General features: G+C 46.3%; 1 protein-coding gene across 1 annotated transcript in view; it reads right to left on the minus strand.

Moving 5' to 3' along the window:
• LOC134931845 (gonadotropin-releasing hormone II receptor-like) overlaps nucleotides 1–16,881 on the minus strand; it is a 102,940-nt gene that overhangs the window by 46,644 nt on the left and 39,415 nt on the right. The window contains exons 2-3 of the mRNA XM_063925606.1: nucleotides 11,120–11,632; nucleotides 5,522–5,723 (exon numbers count right to left, since the gene is read on the minus strand). Coding sequence (XP_063781676.1) covers nucleotides 5,522–5,723; nucleotides 11,120–11,629 — 712 coding nt within the window. The 5' untranslated portion in view covers nucleotides 11,630–11,632. The remainder of the gene's footprint in view (nucleotides 1–5,521; nucleotides 5,724–11,119; nucleotides 11,633–16,881) is intronic.

Below are 16,881 nucleotides of genomic sequence, written 5' to 3' on the forward strand. Positions count from 1 at the left end.
TATGACAGCTGAGACTCCGCCACCCATATTACCCTTACGCACGTCACTGAATATGACACTGACAACACAATACTGGCACTCTGAGGATAAAAATTAGTGATGTGCGCCATCCCAAATCTTGGGTTATGGATCTGTATCTCCTTCGTGTTTTGGATCTGTATTGGTTTTGCCAAAACTGTCTTTGTGGGTTTTGGTTGTGGATCTGTATTTTTTTTTTTTAGAAAAAAAATCATAAAAACAGCTAAAATCACAGATTTTGGGCCTGTTTTTGTTACTACAGTATTATTAACCTCACTAAAATAAATTTTCACTCATTTCCAGTCAATTTTGATCACATCACAATATTGTTTTCATCCAGCATCGGATCTTGCAGGTTTTGGATTCCACACAAGGGAGCAGCATCTGGGACTCAATTACACTCCCTTTCTGCTACGATGTCTGCAATAAAGAGGAAATATGTTGAATTAATACAAAATTAGTTGTGTATATCAGTCAAAAACATTTATATAGTATTGCATACCTTGCGTAAAGCTTTATGAAGCGGTTACCTTCTCCAGGTCGAAAATAACTTTCAGTAACTGATCCTACATTGAGGCTGAAAATAATCTGTACAGATGATTATAACATCTAAAAAATATATATATATATTGTACAATATATATTTATCTTTCATTGTTTGTACTGTGGTCAAAATAGCCTGGAAATGCCCGGAAATGAATGTTATTGGGGTTAATAATACTATAGGGGAAAAAAAAGGCCAAATCATGTTATTTTAGCTGTTTTAGTAAAAAAATAAAATAAAAAAAGTGTGAAACCAAAATCAGCAAAAATGGTCTGACACAGATCTTTATCAACAACTAGATCAGGGTCCCAAGGGAGGTTGAGTATATATGTAGTGGAAAGAAGGACTGATTAGTAATTTAATTTAATTTGTTTGAATTTAAAAAAGTAAATTAATCATTGGGAGCACGGTCTTTATTGCATGGACAACAATTTTGGGGGGTAATTCAGACCTGATCGCTGCTGTGCATTTTCGCACAGCGGGCAATCAGATCTGAACTGTACATGCGTATGCACCGCAATGCGCCGGCGCGTCGCACAACAGCATCGGGCATCAGTGCTTAGCGATGGGATGGTGCGAAAAAAATGATCGCACCAGCGATAGCAAGATGATTGACAGGAAGTGGCCGTTACTGGGTGTGAACTATTTTGCAGGAGTGTCCGAAAAAACCCAGGCGGGCTCAGGCGTATGGAGGGATGTCAGCTCTGCCCCCGAACAGCAGGAAACAATCGCAGTGGCTGAGTAAGTCCTGGGCTGCGCAGAGACTGCACAAACTGATGTTTGTGCAGCTCTGCTAAAGAAGCGAATGCACACTTGCACAGGCTTTACCCCTCCCCCTGTAGGCGGCAACTATCTAATCACAGGGCTGCAAAAAACGCACCATAGCGATCAGGTCTGAATTACCCCCTTTTTTGGTTATATGATTGCACTAATCTGACTTTTTTTTAAGAATATATTTATTGAAGGATAAAGCAGAACACATCCCAACAGAAACACACAAAGCACACAAGACATATTAAGGCATTAAGTCTGAAACCGGCAGAGTCAAATGAATGAGAGACACACAGGCTAAATCGGCCAATAACATGTCACATGTGCACTGCTAGATCCAATTTTTCATTTTCATTAGCAAAAAAAAAAGGGTCCTGAAGCAAGAGGACATAAACATCATAAAACTATAGACTACAAGAGAAGAAGGAAGAAAATGTAGGAAAAGAAAAGGAGACGGCGTGGCTAGAACCGTCAAAAGAGAGAGGAAAAAGGGAGAGACAGAAAACAAGTAAGAAGAGGAAAAAAAGAAAAAAAAAGAAGGACATCCAGGGGCCCCATGTTTTATCAAAGGATTTAGAAGAGTGTTTAATAACACTGGTCATAAATTCCATGCGGTGAACTGACCAAACTCTAGTAATAACAGAGGTGATAGTGGGTGGGAGGGGTTGTTTCCAGTCAGCAGCGAGTTGACAAGTGGCTGCCGATAGGACATGTCTAATAAGTTTATTCTGGTGGTAGGTAGCATCTGGGAATGGCAATGGTAAGAGAAAAAATGTGGGATCTAAGGGAAGCGAGATTTGTAGAAGTGAGGAGAGAAGGTTCCTAATATCCGACCAGAAAGTGGAGAGCTTGGTGCAACTCCACCAGATGTGAAAAAATGAACCTTCCAACCCGCAGCCTCGCCAGCACTGATTAGAGGCATCAGGGAATATCTTAGCTATTCTGGAGGGCACCAAGTACCATCTATAAAGAATCTTATAGATGTTTTCTTTTATTCTGACACATATTGAGCTTGACCTTGCTCCCTCTCTAATAACATCCCAGTCTTCATGATCTAAGGACTCACCCAAATCCCATTCCCAAGCCAACTCAAAGGAGTCCCGTGTGTGCATTCAGAAAGATGACAGGTCCGAATATAGGTAGGAAATGAGACCAGATGTGGAGGACTGGCGGAGGGAGAGCGACTCACACTAATCTAACTTTTACTAATCCAACTTTTACTTTTTCTTTGATTTTACATGCCCTGACTCAAGCCATCTATGCCTCATCTCTCAATTGTTCGTCCTTCATATCTATCAATAAACGCAAACCAAGTGGGGTACAGCACACACCACAATTTGTACAAAAAATTTACCACCTACAGTGTCACAATATGTGTATGAGTATGAAATAATAATATACTGCGGTCTGATCGGCAGTGTCACAGTGCTCATGAACATAAAATAAAAATTGTATAGTACACTGGGGTATAGCACAAACAAACAAAAAAAAATATTTATTTTTATAATTATATTTTTAGGGTTTTTGCTGTTAGCTTTTATTATTCTAATTTTATATTGGGACAGAGTTCCTGGATGGACGGACAGATCACCCCTTTCAGATATAGCAGACAGAGCACCCCTGGACTGATACTGATAGGACACCCCAGCCCCTGGATGTTACTGGGTTAATTGAATTAATACTGGGGCAGATCCCCCTGTATATATGGACAGAGCACCCCTTTCTGATACACCAGCCTCACACCAGTCAGACAACACAGTACTGAGACGGACACATCCGTTCAGTACACTCTTCACAAGCGTACTGAAAATGGAGCCGAACACCGGGGATCTTTATAGAATCCAAAACCCGTGACAATCTGACAGCGGCATGATGACGTTTTGCCTCAATTTGGGATCCGAGTAAGGCGGGAAACCCTGATCTGGACTCAAATCGGGAAGTTCAGGTGGGTCCGGTTCTCGGAGAACCGGACCCGTTCATCTATCTATATATAATATATATATAAAAATGGATGTTGTGTGTGTATGTGTGTAACTGTGTATGTATGTATGTATGTATGTATGTATGTATGTTCAAGCATAACTCTGGAATGCCTGGAGCAATTTACACCAACTTGGTACACATATGACTTAAAATCTGGAAAAAAATACTGTGGGGGTAAGACAACCCTAGCACCCCTAGGGCTGGGGGTGGGAAGGGGGTGACATGTAAAAATCCATAGTTTTTGGGAATAACTCTGGAATGCCTGGAGCAATTTACACCAAACTTGGTACACATATGACTTACAATCTGGAAAAAAATACTGTCGCGGTAAGACACTCCTAGCACCTCTAGGGGTGGGGGTGGGAAGGGGGTGACATGTAAAAATCCAGAGTTTTCGGGGTCGCTGAGATGAATAGTGACACTCCCGATGCCGTTTAAGTCCAAGCTCAGCCCCCATCAACATGGGGGGGGGGTGAAAAATAAAATGTCCTAAATGACCGACATCAGTATCAAATCCATAGTTTTCGGAGTCGCTTTTTGAAAATGGATATGTTCTTTAGACTGTCCGTTAACATATAGGCTATGTATCTTCACGCTAATTCTTTTAGGGGCTACATCTCTATAGATTTACCAACCCGTGAAAATGAGACACCCCCGTGTGAAGAACGGGTAAAACAGCTAGTCTCTAATAAAAATGGCACTGACATACAACATTGGCACTCTGATGATATAAATGGCACTGACATATAACAAGCTGTGAATATAAATATGGCGCTGACATATAACACTGGCACTCCGAGGATCTAAATATGACACTGATACATAACACTGGCACTCCTTGGGTATAAATATGACACTGATATATAACACTAGCACTCCGGGGGTATAAATATATATGACACTGATACATAACACTGGTACTCCGGGGGTATAAATATGACACTGATATATAACACTGGCACTCCGGGGGTATAAATATGACACTGATATACTGTATAACACTGGCACTCCTGGGATATAAATATGACACTGATACATAACACTGGCAGTCTGGGGATATAAATATGACACTGATATATAACACTGGCGCTCCGGCCTCCGGGGGTATAAATATGACACTGATATATAACACTAGAACTCCAAGGGTATATATGACACACACTGATATATAACACTGGCACTCCGGGGGTATAAATATGACACTGATATATAACACTGGCACTCCGGGGGTATAAATATGACACTGATATATAACACTGGCACTCCGGGGGTATAAATATGACACTGATATATAACACTGGCACTCTGGCGGTATAAATATGACAGTGATATATAACACTTGCACTCCGGGGGTATAAATATGACACTGATACATAACACTGGCAGTCCGGGGATATAAATATGACACTGATATATAACACTGGCACTCCGGGGGTATAAATATGACACTGATATATAACACTAGCACTCCAAGGGTATATATATGACACTGATATATAACACTGGCACTCCAGGGGTATAAATATGACACTGATATATAACACTGGCACTCCGGGGTATAAATATGACACTGATATATAACACTGGCACTCTGGGGGTATAAATATGACAGTGATATATAACAATGCCACTCCTGGGGTATAAATACAGTATCACACTGACATACAACACTAGCACTCTGAGGATAGAAATAGGACACTGACATTTAACACTGGTACTCTGAAGATATAAATTTGACATTGATACACATGCCTACTCTCATGGAATGGCCAGGAGGCTCCGTAAAAATCATGTGGCCTCCTCTACGGAAGAGTGGCCAAGACTCCCTGTGACGATTGCTACCCAGCAACCAGCCGCCTACTTACCAAGTGAAGTGGGTGGTCCATGCCTTGTAAACGATTGCCACTTTAAAAAAAACGTCAGAGATTAACCGGAATCCTGTCCCTCCGGCAAACTTGGGCCCAATTACATATGTCGTCTGGGGTATTGCATAGCCCCTTCCCCCCATGCATAACAAAAAAATATAGAATTAAAAAAAGAAACCCACGACTGTCTGGAGCAAACCCGGAAACATGGGAAATTTAAACATACTGCCATTACAGAACAGATTATTTTGCAGCGGACAGAAAATACTGTGTGAGAGCAAATTAAAAAATCACACATTTTCTAGTCTCGTCCCAAGTGCTAGATATAAAGACATCCCACCTTTCTTGTGTTTCACCTGTTTGCCGATTTCCCAGAGGATGCGGGTGTAACATACAATCATGACGCCCAGTGGAGTGACAAACAGGGTGCAAAAAGTGAACATGTTGTAAGTGGTCTCCTGCCAGCGCTGGGCAAAGCTCCCATGTGTAGCGCACTGTGTGAAGTTGGCTCCGGGGACAGTTCGCAGACGGAAGAGGAAGAGCTGAGAACACAACAGTAAACTGTGTTAAATTTTGCACAGGAAAACCAACAAATACATTTACAGAGTGCAATATGTTTACTCACAGGCACACATGAACCATGCATTACAATATTGTTTTGTCTTTTTTTTTCTTTAGGTGTGGGGGGACGATCTTTTGGCAAAAGTTGGTAGGTAAACCTAGAATTTGACATTATGGATGGGATGCAGTAGCAGATCTTGCCGTGGGCAAGCAGGACTTTTGCCCGGGGCGCCGACTTCCGGAGGGCGCTGGCGCATTGATGGGGCCCACAGCCATCGGCATTATAATGAGACAAACTGACTGATTATTATGCCACTGCGGCCACGCTGCTGCACTGTAGGCAGTGACAAAAAGAATGCAAATGTGGTCTGGCTGGAGGAGAAGAGGAAGGGGCAGGGGGACCCTCGGCTCATCTCTGAGTTACTGCTGCCACTGAGTGGGAGGCGGTCCTGCTCTTGTCGCTGGGGATGTCAGGCTCTCATGACCATCTCCGGCATTGAAACACGTCTATAAGACCAGGGTGTCCCTTCATTCCTTCATCCCTCCCCCATCACCTCTACCCTGCTATCTCTCAGCCAGAGAACCTGGCCTGCCCCCTTCTTCTCCTCTATCCTGCTCTCTCCCAAACTAAGGACCAGGCCTGCCCTATTCAACCCCCCGACCCACCTCCTTCAGCATACCTCCCAACATGACCCCCTCCAGGAGGGACAGAATGTTCTGCTCCTGGACTTCCCTCTTAATGTATAATTGCCATCACCTGTGGTGAAACACCTTTCATATCCACTAACCTGTTCAAAACAGGTGCCGGTAATCATAAATTAAGAGAAAAGTCCAGAAGCAGAGCATTGTGTCCCTCCTGGAGAGGGTCATGTTGGGAGGTATGCCTTCGGTTAGGTCTAAAACGCTGGCATTCGCTGCTGGGATCTTGACAGCCGGCAACCTGCTGGTAAATACTGTGTATTCCGTACAGAGCCGGCCATATGCATAGGCAAACTAGGCAATTGCCTAGGGCATTTGATATGCCTAGGGGCATCAGCAGCTTCTGCTGATTAAAATGATATGCGGCATGCCTATATTCTGTGTGTAGCATTTCATATGCAGATACAGCCACAGTCTCACACAGTATATAGGCATGCTGCATATCAGTTTAATCAGCAGAAGCAGCTTGTGCATCCTAGCCACATAGCAATGCAAATAAGATGCATTTTCATAAAAAAAGGTGCCCGACATTAGCATTGTGGCAAGAATTATGAGGACACATCTGTATCCAAGCAGAGGCAGAGGTCACAGTGTTAGCAGCAGTGTGAGTGCTGTGTGCATGTGAGTTGGTTGGTAGTGCAGTAATGTTCAGAATATGTGTAAGGGGGTGGTCTTCAGTATGCCGGCGGTCGGGCTCCCGGCGACCAGCATACCGGCGGCGGGAGCCCGACAGCCGGCATACCGACACTTATTCTCCCTTGTGGGGGTCCACGACCCCCCTGGAGGGAGAATAAAATACGCCACCGTGCCCGTAGCATGGCGAGCGCAGCGAGCCCGCAAGGGGCTCATTTGCGCTCGCCACACTGTCGGTAAGCCGGCGGTCGGGCTCCCGGCGCCGGTATGCTGGTCGCCGGGAGCCCGACCGCCGGCATATCGTAGTGAACCAGTGTAAGGAGCATTATGTGTGTCATGTAAAAATGCATTAATAACGTGCAACATATGTGTAAGGGGCACTATGTGTGTCATTATGTGCATAGGGGCACTAATAATGTGCAGCAAATCTGTAGGGGGCAAAATGTGTGTCATTATGTGAATAAGGGCATTAATAATGTGCAGCATATGTGTAAGGGACACTATGTGTAAAAGGGCATTAATAAAGGTTGTCATAATGTGTAAGGTGCATTATGTTTATAAGGACATTAATAATGTGTCTCATATGTGTAAAGGGCATTACGGTGCGGAATTATGTGTATAAATGCATTACTAATGTGTGGCATTACTGTATGTGTATAAGGTGCTCTACTATGTGGCATTGCGTATAGAAAGAGTACTACTATGTCTTCTAAAGTGAATAAAGAGCAATAGGGTGTGGTGTAATGTGAATAAGGAGCAATTCAGTGTGATGTAATGTGAATAAGGGGCTCTACTGTGAGGAGTAACGTTTATAAGGTAAAGTGATACTACTGTGGGATGTAATGTGAATTATGGACACTATCGCATGATCAAATGTGAATAAAGTTGCAGTACTGTGTGGCGTAATTTGATTTGGGGTTACTATTGTGTGGCCATGCCCTTTGCCAGCAAAAACACACCCCTTTTTGGGCTGTGCGCCAAATGTGCGAACTGTTCCTATTTAAAATATAGGGGGTACAAACACCAAAATAAGGACTGCTATGAGTGAGGGGTGATGGTGCTGGGAAAGAGGTGCAAGGTCAGAGGCGAAACCAGCGGTGGTGCTAGGGGGCACCAGCCAAAATCTTGCCTAGGGCATCATATTGGTTAGGACCGGCTCTGATTCCGTATCAAACAAATGTTTGTCATGCACATGCAGAATGCATGCTTCTGTATCTTTAAAGATAATTACCGTAACTCAAAAATCATACAAATCCACCTTTAGAACATGCAGTGTACAAATCTCAAGCTGTATTAGAGCCATGTAATGGAGAAAGGTTTTAGGAGTAGCTCAGAAACGCTTTGGATTTCATAAGTCACACAATATGTAGTCTATGGAGACTCTCCTTGTCACACAGACCGTATGTTAGATGTTTTCCACTCCAATGAATTTCAAACAGACCTTACACTAAGCAGAAATAGCACAGGAATCATTATTCTCTTTTACTAAAATATTACAAACATTTTTTACACCATACTTGCCGACTTTCTGGCTGCTCTCTCTGGGAGAGAGCAGCCAGGTTGGCTCAGCAGGGGGGTGGGCAGTGATGGGGCGTGCAGAGGGGGGCGGGCCAGAGGCGTGACGGGGCATGACGGAGGCGGAACGGGGCGTGGCTGCGGGATCGCGTCACGTAAGTCACGCCCCCGCTGTGTAATGCCGCTATTACCGGCATTATACAGCAGGGGGCATGGCTATGATGACGCGATTCAACAAGAATCGTGCCATCGCCTGCCCGGACCGCCCACTTTACTCGCTAAGTGGGCGGCCGGGCAGTGGGGAACCCCTGAAATCGGGAGACTTGCCTGTTCTTCCGGGGGGCCGGGAGGGTCACCTGATTTTCGGGAGCCTCCCGGTCATTCTGGGAGAGTAGGCAAGTCTGGTTTACACTGATCTATGGGGGTAATTCAGAGTTGATCGCAGCAGCAAATTTGTTAGCAGTTGGGCAAAACCATGGGGGTAATTCCAAGTTGATCGCAGCAGGAATTTTGTTAGCAGTTGGGCAAAACCATGTGCACTGCAGGGGGGGGGGGGGGGGGGGCAGATATAACATGTGCAGAAAGAGTTAGATTTGGGTGGGTTATTTTATTTCTGTGCAGGGTAAATGCGCACAGCTTCTATTCATCGCTGCTCTGCTAAGCAGGGCAGCAAGTGACAGAGCCTCCCAACTGCCCCCCCCCCCCTCCGCGGGACACTGTGGCCCGCGGGTGGGACAGTGGGACAGTCCCCAAAAAAGGGACTGTCCTGCGAAAATCGGGACAGTTGGGAGGTATGGCGGTGCGATCGGGTCTGGATTGCACACACGCGTAGTTGCCGGCAACATTTGTCGCCGGGCAACGACGCTGACAGCAAATAAAGCGGTCGCAGCGGCGACCGCAAGAAGATTGACAGCAGGAAGGCATTCCGGGGCGTCAAGTGACTGTTTGAAGCTGTTTTTGGGGAGTGGTAAGAAAAACGCAGGCGTGTCCAGGCGAACGGAGGGCGGATGTCTGACGCCAAAGCCGTGACCATCGCACATGGTAAGTATGTCCAGGGCTGGTCTTGTTTTGTGTGAAACTTTTTTTTAGCATAGCAGGACTGCACAAGCGATCACAGCCCTGCTATGCTAAAATACACTCCCCCATAGGCGGAGATTAGTTGATCGCACCAGCAGCTTAAAGTTGCTTGGTGCGATCAACTCGGAATAAGGGCCATGGTTTTGCCCATCTGTTAACAAATTTGCTGCTACGATCAACTCTGAATTATCCCCATAGATCAGTGTAAACCCAAGTTGATCGCAGCAGGAATTTTGTTAGCGGTTGGGAAAAACCATGTGCACTGCAGGGGAGGCAGATTTAACATGTGCAGAGAGAGTTAGATTTGGGTGTGGTGTGTTCAATCTGCAATCTAAATTGCAGTGTAAAACTAAAGCAGCTAGTATTTACCCTGCACAGAAACAAAATAACCCACCGCACCCACATCTAACTCTTTCTGCACATGTTATATCTGCCTCCCCTGCAGTGCACTTGGTTTTGCCCAACTGCTAAAAAAGTTCCTGCTGCGATCAACTCAGAATTACCTCCAATGTGCACTGCAGGTGTAGCAGATATAACATTTGCAGAGAGAGTTAGATTTAGGTGGGTTATTTTGTTTCTGTGCAGGGTAAACACTGCCTGCTTTATTTTTACACTGCAATTTAGATTTCAGTTTGAACACACCCCACCCAAATCTAACTCTCTCTGCACATGTTATATCTGCCCCCCCTGCAATGCACGTGGTTTTGCACAACTGCTAACAAATTTGCTGCTGCGTTCAGCAGAACAAGGGCCCATTTATCAACGAATGATAAAACTCTTTGTGAATGAGGAAAATCATTGTTTATGATAAATGGTGCTCCAGCCAATCAGCTCCCAACTGTCATTTTTCAAACACATGACAGTTAGGATCTGAACAAATGACAGGAGATGATTGGCTGGAGCACCATTTATCATACGCAACAAGTTTTATCATTCACATTGAGCTTTATCGCTTATTGATAAATGAGCCCCCACGTACCAAAGATGCTGCATTGGCTCCTACCACCTATAACAGATTTCACTAATTTCCAAAGCACTGTATTTATTACCAGGAAGCAATCAGGATCCCGGTTGTCGGTATCCAGGCATTCAGAATACCAACGCCGGAATACTGACCCTATTCTGAATGCCGACACCGACATCCAGAATGGGTGCACCATCCCGGCGTCGGAATCCCAACAGCCAGAATCCCGAATGAGGACATAACGCATCGCACCACAGGTAAGGAGGTAGGTTAGGGTTAGGCTGCGAGTAGGAAGGATCAGGGGGTTGGGGAGAGGGGAGAAAACCCCTTACTCACCCCTGTCGGCTTCTTCCACATCGGAATCCTGGCGTTTGTATTTTGAGCGCCGGGATCTCATGCGCTGGGATCTCATACTGATCCCTTATTAACACTGTATACAGGGTATTATAATGGTGACTATAGTCACAGAGAGACATTGCTGATCTGTACCTGGGGTGATGCTAATAGCAGGCTGCCAATCCAGGCCATCCATAGCATAATGCGGTTGCGTTGGCCGGCACTGGTGAAGCTGAGTGGGTAGAGAATGGCCCACTGACGGTCCAGGCTGATCACCACTAGCACTAGAGCTGCAGAGTACATAGCAAATAACTTCCCAAAGTTAAGGATCTTGCAGGAAAGTTCATCTGCGTACCACTGCACCATCACATTCCACAGGGCATCCAGGGGCATCACCAGGAAGGTGACCAGCAGGTCGGCCACAGAGAGGCTGAGAAGCAGGATCCGGAGATGAGACTTGCATCGCTTTCTGCTGATGCTGCACAGTACGGCCACGTTACTACATGATGCCAGTAGGAAGAAGCAGCAGGTGACTCCCACACGTACTTTAGCAGCTGCTGTAAATGTAGGCTCTCTCCATGAGCCCAGAAATCCCAACGATGAGATGTTGGCATCGGGCAGGACCAGATGGCTCTGATTCACAATAGCTGGCAGCATATCCATGGTCTAAAACATACATTAGAATGACATAGCTGAAGTTAATATAAAAATTCACATTTTTAATATAACTTGTTTGACAATGTCATTGGACAGATCCAGCTGATTAGCTCAAGTGCCCTATTAACATCAGTTAGTCCAGATGAGCAATGACTAGTTGCCATCAGCCCCTGTGCATCAATTTGTGGCCAATTTGGTCTGAAACAATAGAATTGTACCACCGTATTACAGTGTTTATAGAAGGCTTTAGTAATGCAGTGATGCTGGTAATGTCATAGTGGTATCTCATCATAATGGGTGATCTGAATGTGACACCAGTGCATGTGTTCATATTTTAATCTTTACCTAGGAAAAAGTTAGAGAAACATTAATAAATATCATTACTTGATTAAAGCACAAACTTACTTTATTAATGGCAAAAAAATGATAATCTTAGGTTAAATTGTATTTCCTTATACTTCCTTACATATGATTAATCTGAATTACTGATGTAAACATTCACCAGAAATTGATGTCCGCTGAAACAGAGTTACTAAATGCCATAGAGATTTATAGATGCAGCCATGCTCACTTTGCTGCGATGCAGCATGCTGCAACGTGGCTTGCTGCATGGTACGTCGGCTACTGTTCGCTCCATTAATTCCTAAAGGAATTAATGAAGTGATCGCCGGCTTTAAATGAAGTGATCGCCGACTGTGAATAGTCACAGCCTGGCACGCCATGCAGCATGCTGTGATGCAAAATGCCGCTTCACAGAAAGAGGAGCATGGTTACATCTGTATGTATGTACTTTCTATTGACAGAGGCCTGTTAGGTGCATAGCAGATGTGAGCAAGTAGGTTAGTCCGCACATTGACTCCAGACTAGGTTTCATTGAAGATAACAAGATGCAGGTGATAGAAGATAAAAATCAGTCAATATGATAATGTATCAATCTCTCCCTGGTTAAGTACTGTACAGCCATACAGCACTGAGACACTAACAGTGACAGACTTGGGCATATGCAGAACCTTTTATAGAGCAAAGTATACAACATGCACCTGAAGTCTAATCAGCCTGAAATTTAAGTCTGGAAACATGTAATGTTATTGTGGCTAATAAGTCATGCACAATACACTAAGTTAATAGACAGAGGATCTAGGTAGACTAGCAGAATGGTCAAGAGTGTGGCAATTACAGTTTAATGCCAAAAAAAATGCAAAATCATGCACTTGGGTCTCAAAAATCCAAAGGCTAAATATAGTATTAATGGCAATATACTGCAAGCTACTGAGGAGGAAAGGGATCTTGGAGTCACTATTTCAGGTGACTTAAAGGCAGGTAAGCAATGTAACAAAGCAATGAGGATAGCTAGTCAGATGCTTGGTTGCATAGGGAGAGGAATCAGCAGCAGCAGAAAGAAAGAAGTAATAATGCCACTGTATTGGTATGGCCTCATCTAGAATACTGGAGGCCATATCTTCAGAAGGATATTAATACATAAGAGACTGTACAAAGAAGGGCAACTAAAATGGTGCATGGCCTACATCACAAAACATACTCAGAAAGACTAAAAAATCTCAATACATATCGTTTGGAGCAGAGATGGGCAAGGGGGATATAGAAACTTTCAAATATATCAAGGATTTTAACAAAGTCCAGGAGGCAGTGGCGTAAGTTCGTCTCAGGTACCTGGAGGCAAGAGAAATATTGGTGCCCACCCCGAACCACTATAAATATATATAGGGGTTTGGGGGGCACCAATATTTTTCTTGTCGACTATATAGGACAGAAGGTCTTCGCAAAGGGGTGGGGGGGGGGGGCAGATAGAGCAATGGTGATCAGAACAGTGGGTGGGGGAGGCAGAGTGGAGGGGGAGATGAGGCAGAGTGGCGGTCATTCGTGACTAGAGTGTGTGTGTGTGTGTGTGTGTGTGTGTGTATATACACACACACACACACACACACACACACCTATATATCTGCAAACATACCTTTTTTATAGGCATTGCCTGTATGAGGATTAGTGTCCAGAACAAAGCCACCTCGTTCCTAATCGTCGGCAGCAGAAGCAGTCCCAGATTAGTAGCAGTCATGGGCTGAGCAGAAACAGTCGGCACAGGGGAGAGCCTCAGCTCCAGGTGCCCATTCAACATGTGGTACCAACTTTTGTAGCCTTGCACGCGTGTCCAACAACCTTCCCCTCCCCGCACACTCACCCGCAGCAACGGTGGCAGCAGCAGCTTCTCTCTTAACTCCCACAGTCACTGCAGCCGCGCACATGTGCCGTGATTTCCCGGGGCTGAGCGCTGGAGGGACCTCGTTACAGCCCGCGGCTGACGGGCTTACAGGACTGAGTCAGTTTGACTCATTGCGGCCGGCACGGAAGTGGAGACGAGGTGCCCCCTTCAGGTCAGGAGCCCGGCGGCAGCAGACTCCGCTGCCTCCCAGAGTTCCGCCTCTGCCAGGAGGGAAACATTCTCCAAATGAAGAGAAGCAATAGGACACGAGGACATGCACTGAGACTGGAGGGGGGGAGGTTCAGGGGAAATTTGAGGAAAAAGTACTTCACTGAAAGGGTAGTGGACAAGTGGAATAGCCTCCCATCAGAGGTGGCAGAAGCTAAGACAGTAGAGCAATTTAAATATGCATGGGATAGACATAAGGATATCCTTACAATAAAAAAGGATCAAATAAGGTTTGAGGTAAAAAAATATGGTAAAAAAAGGGCAGACTAGGTGGGTCAAGTGATTCATATCAGCTGTCAAAGTCTATGTTTCTTTGTTTCTAAGGGCCTGATTCAACATGGATCGCAAAAGCAAAATATTTCTCTAATGGGCAAAACCATGGGGGTAATTCAGACCTGATCGCTAGGTGCGTTTTTTGCATCCCTGCAATCCATGTAGTCGTTGCCTACAGGGGGAGGGTATTGGTTGTGTGCAGGTGTGCGATCGCATTTGTATCAGAACTGCACAAACATCAGTTTGTGCAGTTTTTGCTCAGCCCAGGACTTACTCTGCTGCTGCGATGATCGGGGCTGGAGCTGACGTCAAACACCCTCCCTCCAAACACCAGGTCCCTCCTGAATTTTCCCGGATACTCCTTGAAAACAGTCAGTTGCCACTAGGGAGGCCAATCCCGGGATCGGCGGGATCCCGGGATTTGGGCCCAAAAATGGCGGAATTTGAATCCCGGGATTGGAGCCTCCAATCCCGGGATTCACAGGATTACATTGCGCATGTGTGGGAGGGTGGGTGTGTAAGTAATACTACTTACAATTAGGCGGGCGGCAGCCATGGACACACGCTGAACGCGGCGGCACTTCAAATGTAGCGCCGGCCGCCAGCCAATCAGAGCTGGCGGACCGGCAGCCAATCAGGGAATCTGCCGCAGCAGCGCCAGCCAATCAGGAGCGACAGCTGCGGCCGCTTCCCTGATTGGCTGCCGGTCCGCCAGCTCTGGTTGGCTGGCGGCCGGCGCTTCATTTGAAATGCCACCGCGTTCAGTGTGTCCATGGCTGCTGCCCACCTAATAGTAGTATTACTTTACTAACACCCACCCTCCCTCCGTGCAGTGCTCTCTAACAGTTGCCCTCCCGTGCCGCTACCTTCACCAACCCTCCCTCCCGCGCCGCTACCTACACCCTCCCTCCCGCACCGCTACCTACACCCTCCCTCCCGCACCACTACCTACACCCTCCCTTCCGCGCCGCCTCCTACACCCTCCCTCCCTTCCGCACCGCTACCTACACCATCCCTCCCGTGCAGCTACCTACACCCTCCCACCAGCGCCGCTCCCTACACCCTTCTCCACTGCCCTTCACTGATCCCTACTGCAATCCCAGGAATCCCGGATTGAGCGTTTTTCAACCCCGAATCCCGGGATTGAAAAAACGGCCCGGGATTGGCCTCCCTAGTTGCCAACCACAAACTATCAATCTATTTGCGATCGCCGGTGCCTTTGGAATTTTCGCACCATCCTGTCGCTGACCGGTGATCCCAGTTGCTGCGGTCCATCATGCCTGCACATTGCGGTGCAGTTCAGATCTGATCGCAGGCTGTGAGAAAACGCAGCCTAGCGATCAGGTCTGAATCGGCCCCCATGTGCACTGCAGGTGGTTCAAATATAACATGTGCAGAGAGAGTTAGATTTGGGTGGGTTACTTTGTTTCTGTGCAGGGTAAATACTGGCTGCTTTATTTTTACACTGCAATTTAGATTTTAGCTTAACAACACCCCACCCAAATCTATCTCTCTCTGCACACATTATATCTGCCCCACCTGCACTGTGCATGGTATTGCTCATTAGAGAAAGATTTTGCTTTTGCGATCCATGCTGAATCGGAAAGGTGGGCAAGTGTCCCGCCTTTGCTGGCAGCCCCCGCACTCCCCCTCGACCGCCCACAGCAGAGAACAAGTGGGCTGTCCTGGGGGGATACGATGACGTGATATGCGCTGATTTGCATCATCGTAGCTCCACCCCCCGCTGTACAGTGCCTGTTTTCTCTGCACTGTCTAGCGGGGGCGGGGCCACGATGACGCGACTATAGTGCCACGCGCCCAGGCCGCTCACTTTCCCAGTCGCCCATGCCCCCGGACCGCCCACATTGCCACCAGACACGCCCCCATTAGCCTACCACGCTGCAGTCTCCTGGAGGAAGGTGCAGCAAGGTAGGCACCTATCAGTGGTGGAACTACCGCAGTGCAGGCAGTGCCTTACACTGGGGCCCGCCACTGTCCAGGGGCCCAAAGCCAGAGCGGCATATAATGAGTCAAAATGAAGCGCATCCCAGCATTCACAGGGCGGAGGGCAGCCTATGGTGAAGGAGAGGGCCAGCAGCAGCAGCGCCTCCACCAATTACACAGTGCTGCTGCGGCTCCCTCCTCCTTCTCCCTGGCTGCCCGGGATCTACCAGAAGCTGCACCAGGAGCGTGAGCCAGCGGAAACAGTAAGTATGTCTATTCTATCTATCTATCTATCTATCTATCTATCTATCTATCTATCTATCTATCTATCTATCTATCTAGTCTGCCTTAATGTGTAAAAAGGGGGACTGTTTGCCGTAATGTGTAAAAAAAAAGGGGACGCTGTTTGCCGTAATGTGTAAAAAGGGGGATGCTTTCTTCCTTTATGTGTAAAAAGGGGGACTGTCTGCTATAATGTATAAAAAAGGGACACTGTCTGCCGTAATGTGTAAAAAGGGGGACACTATCTGCTGTAATGTTTGCGGTAATGTGTAAAAAAGGGGACGCTGTCTGCCTTAATGTGTAAAAAGGGGGA

The sequence above is a fragment of the Pseudophryne corroboree genome, chromosome 6 (genome assembly GCF_028390025.1).
Source record: "Pseudophryne corroboree isolate aPseCor3 chromosome 6, aPseCor3.hap2, whole genome shotgun sequence".
Lineage (NCBI taxonomy): Eukaryota > Metazoa > Chordata > Amphibia > Anura > Myobatrachidae > Pseudophryne > Pseudophryne corroboree.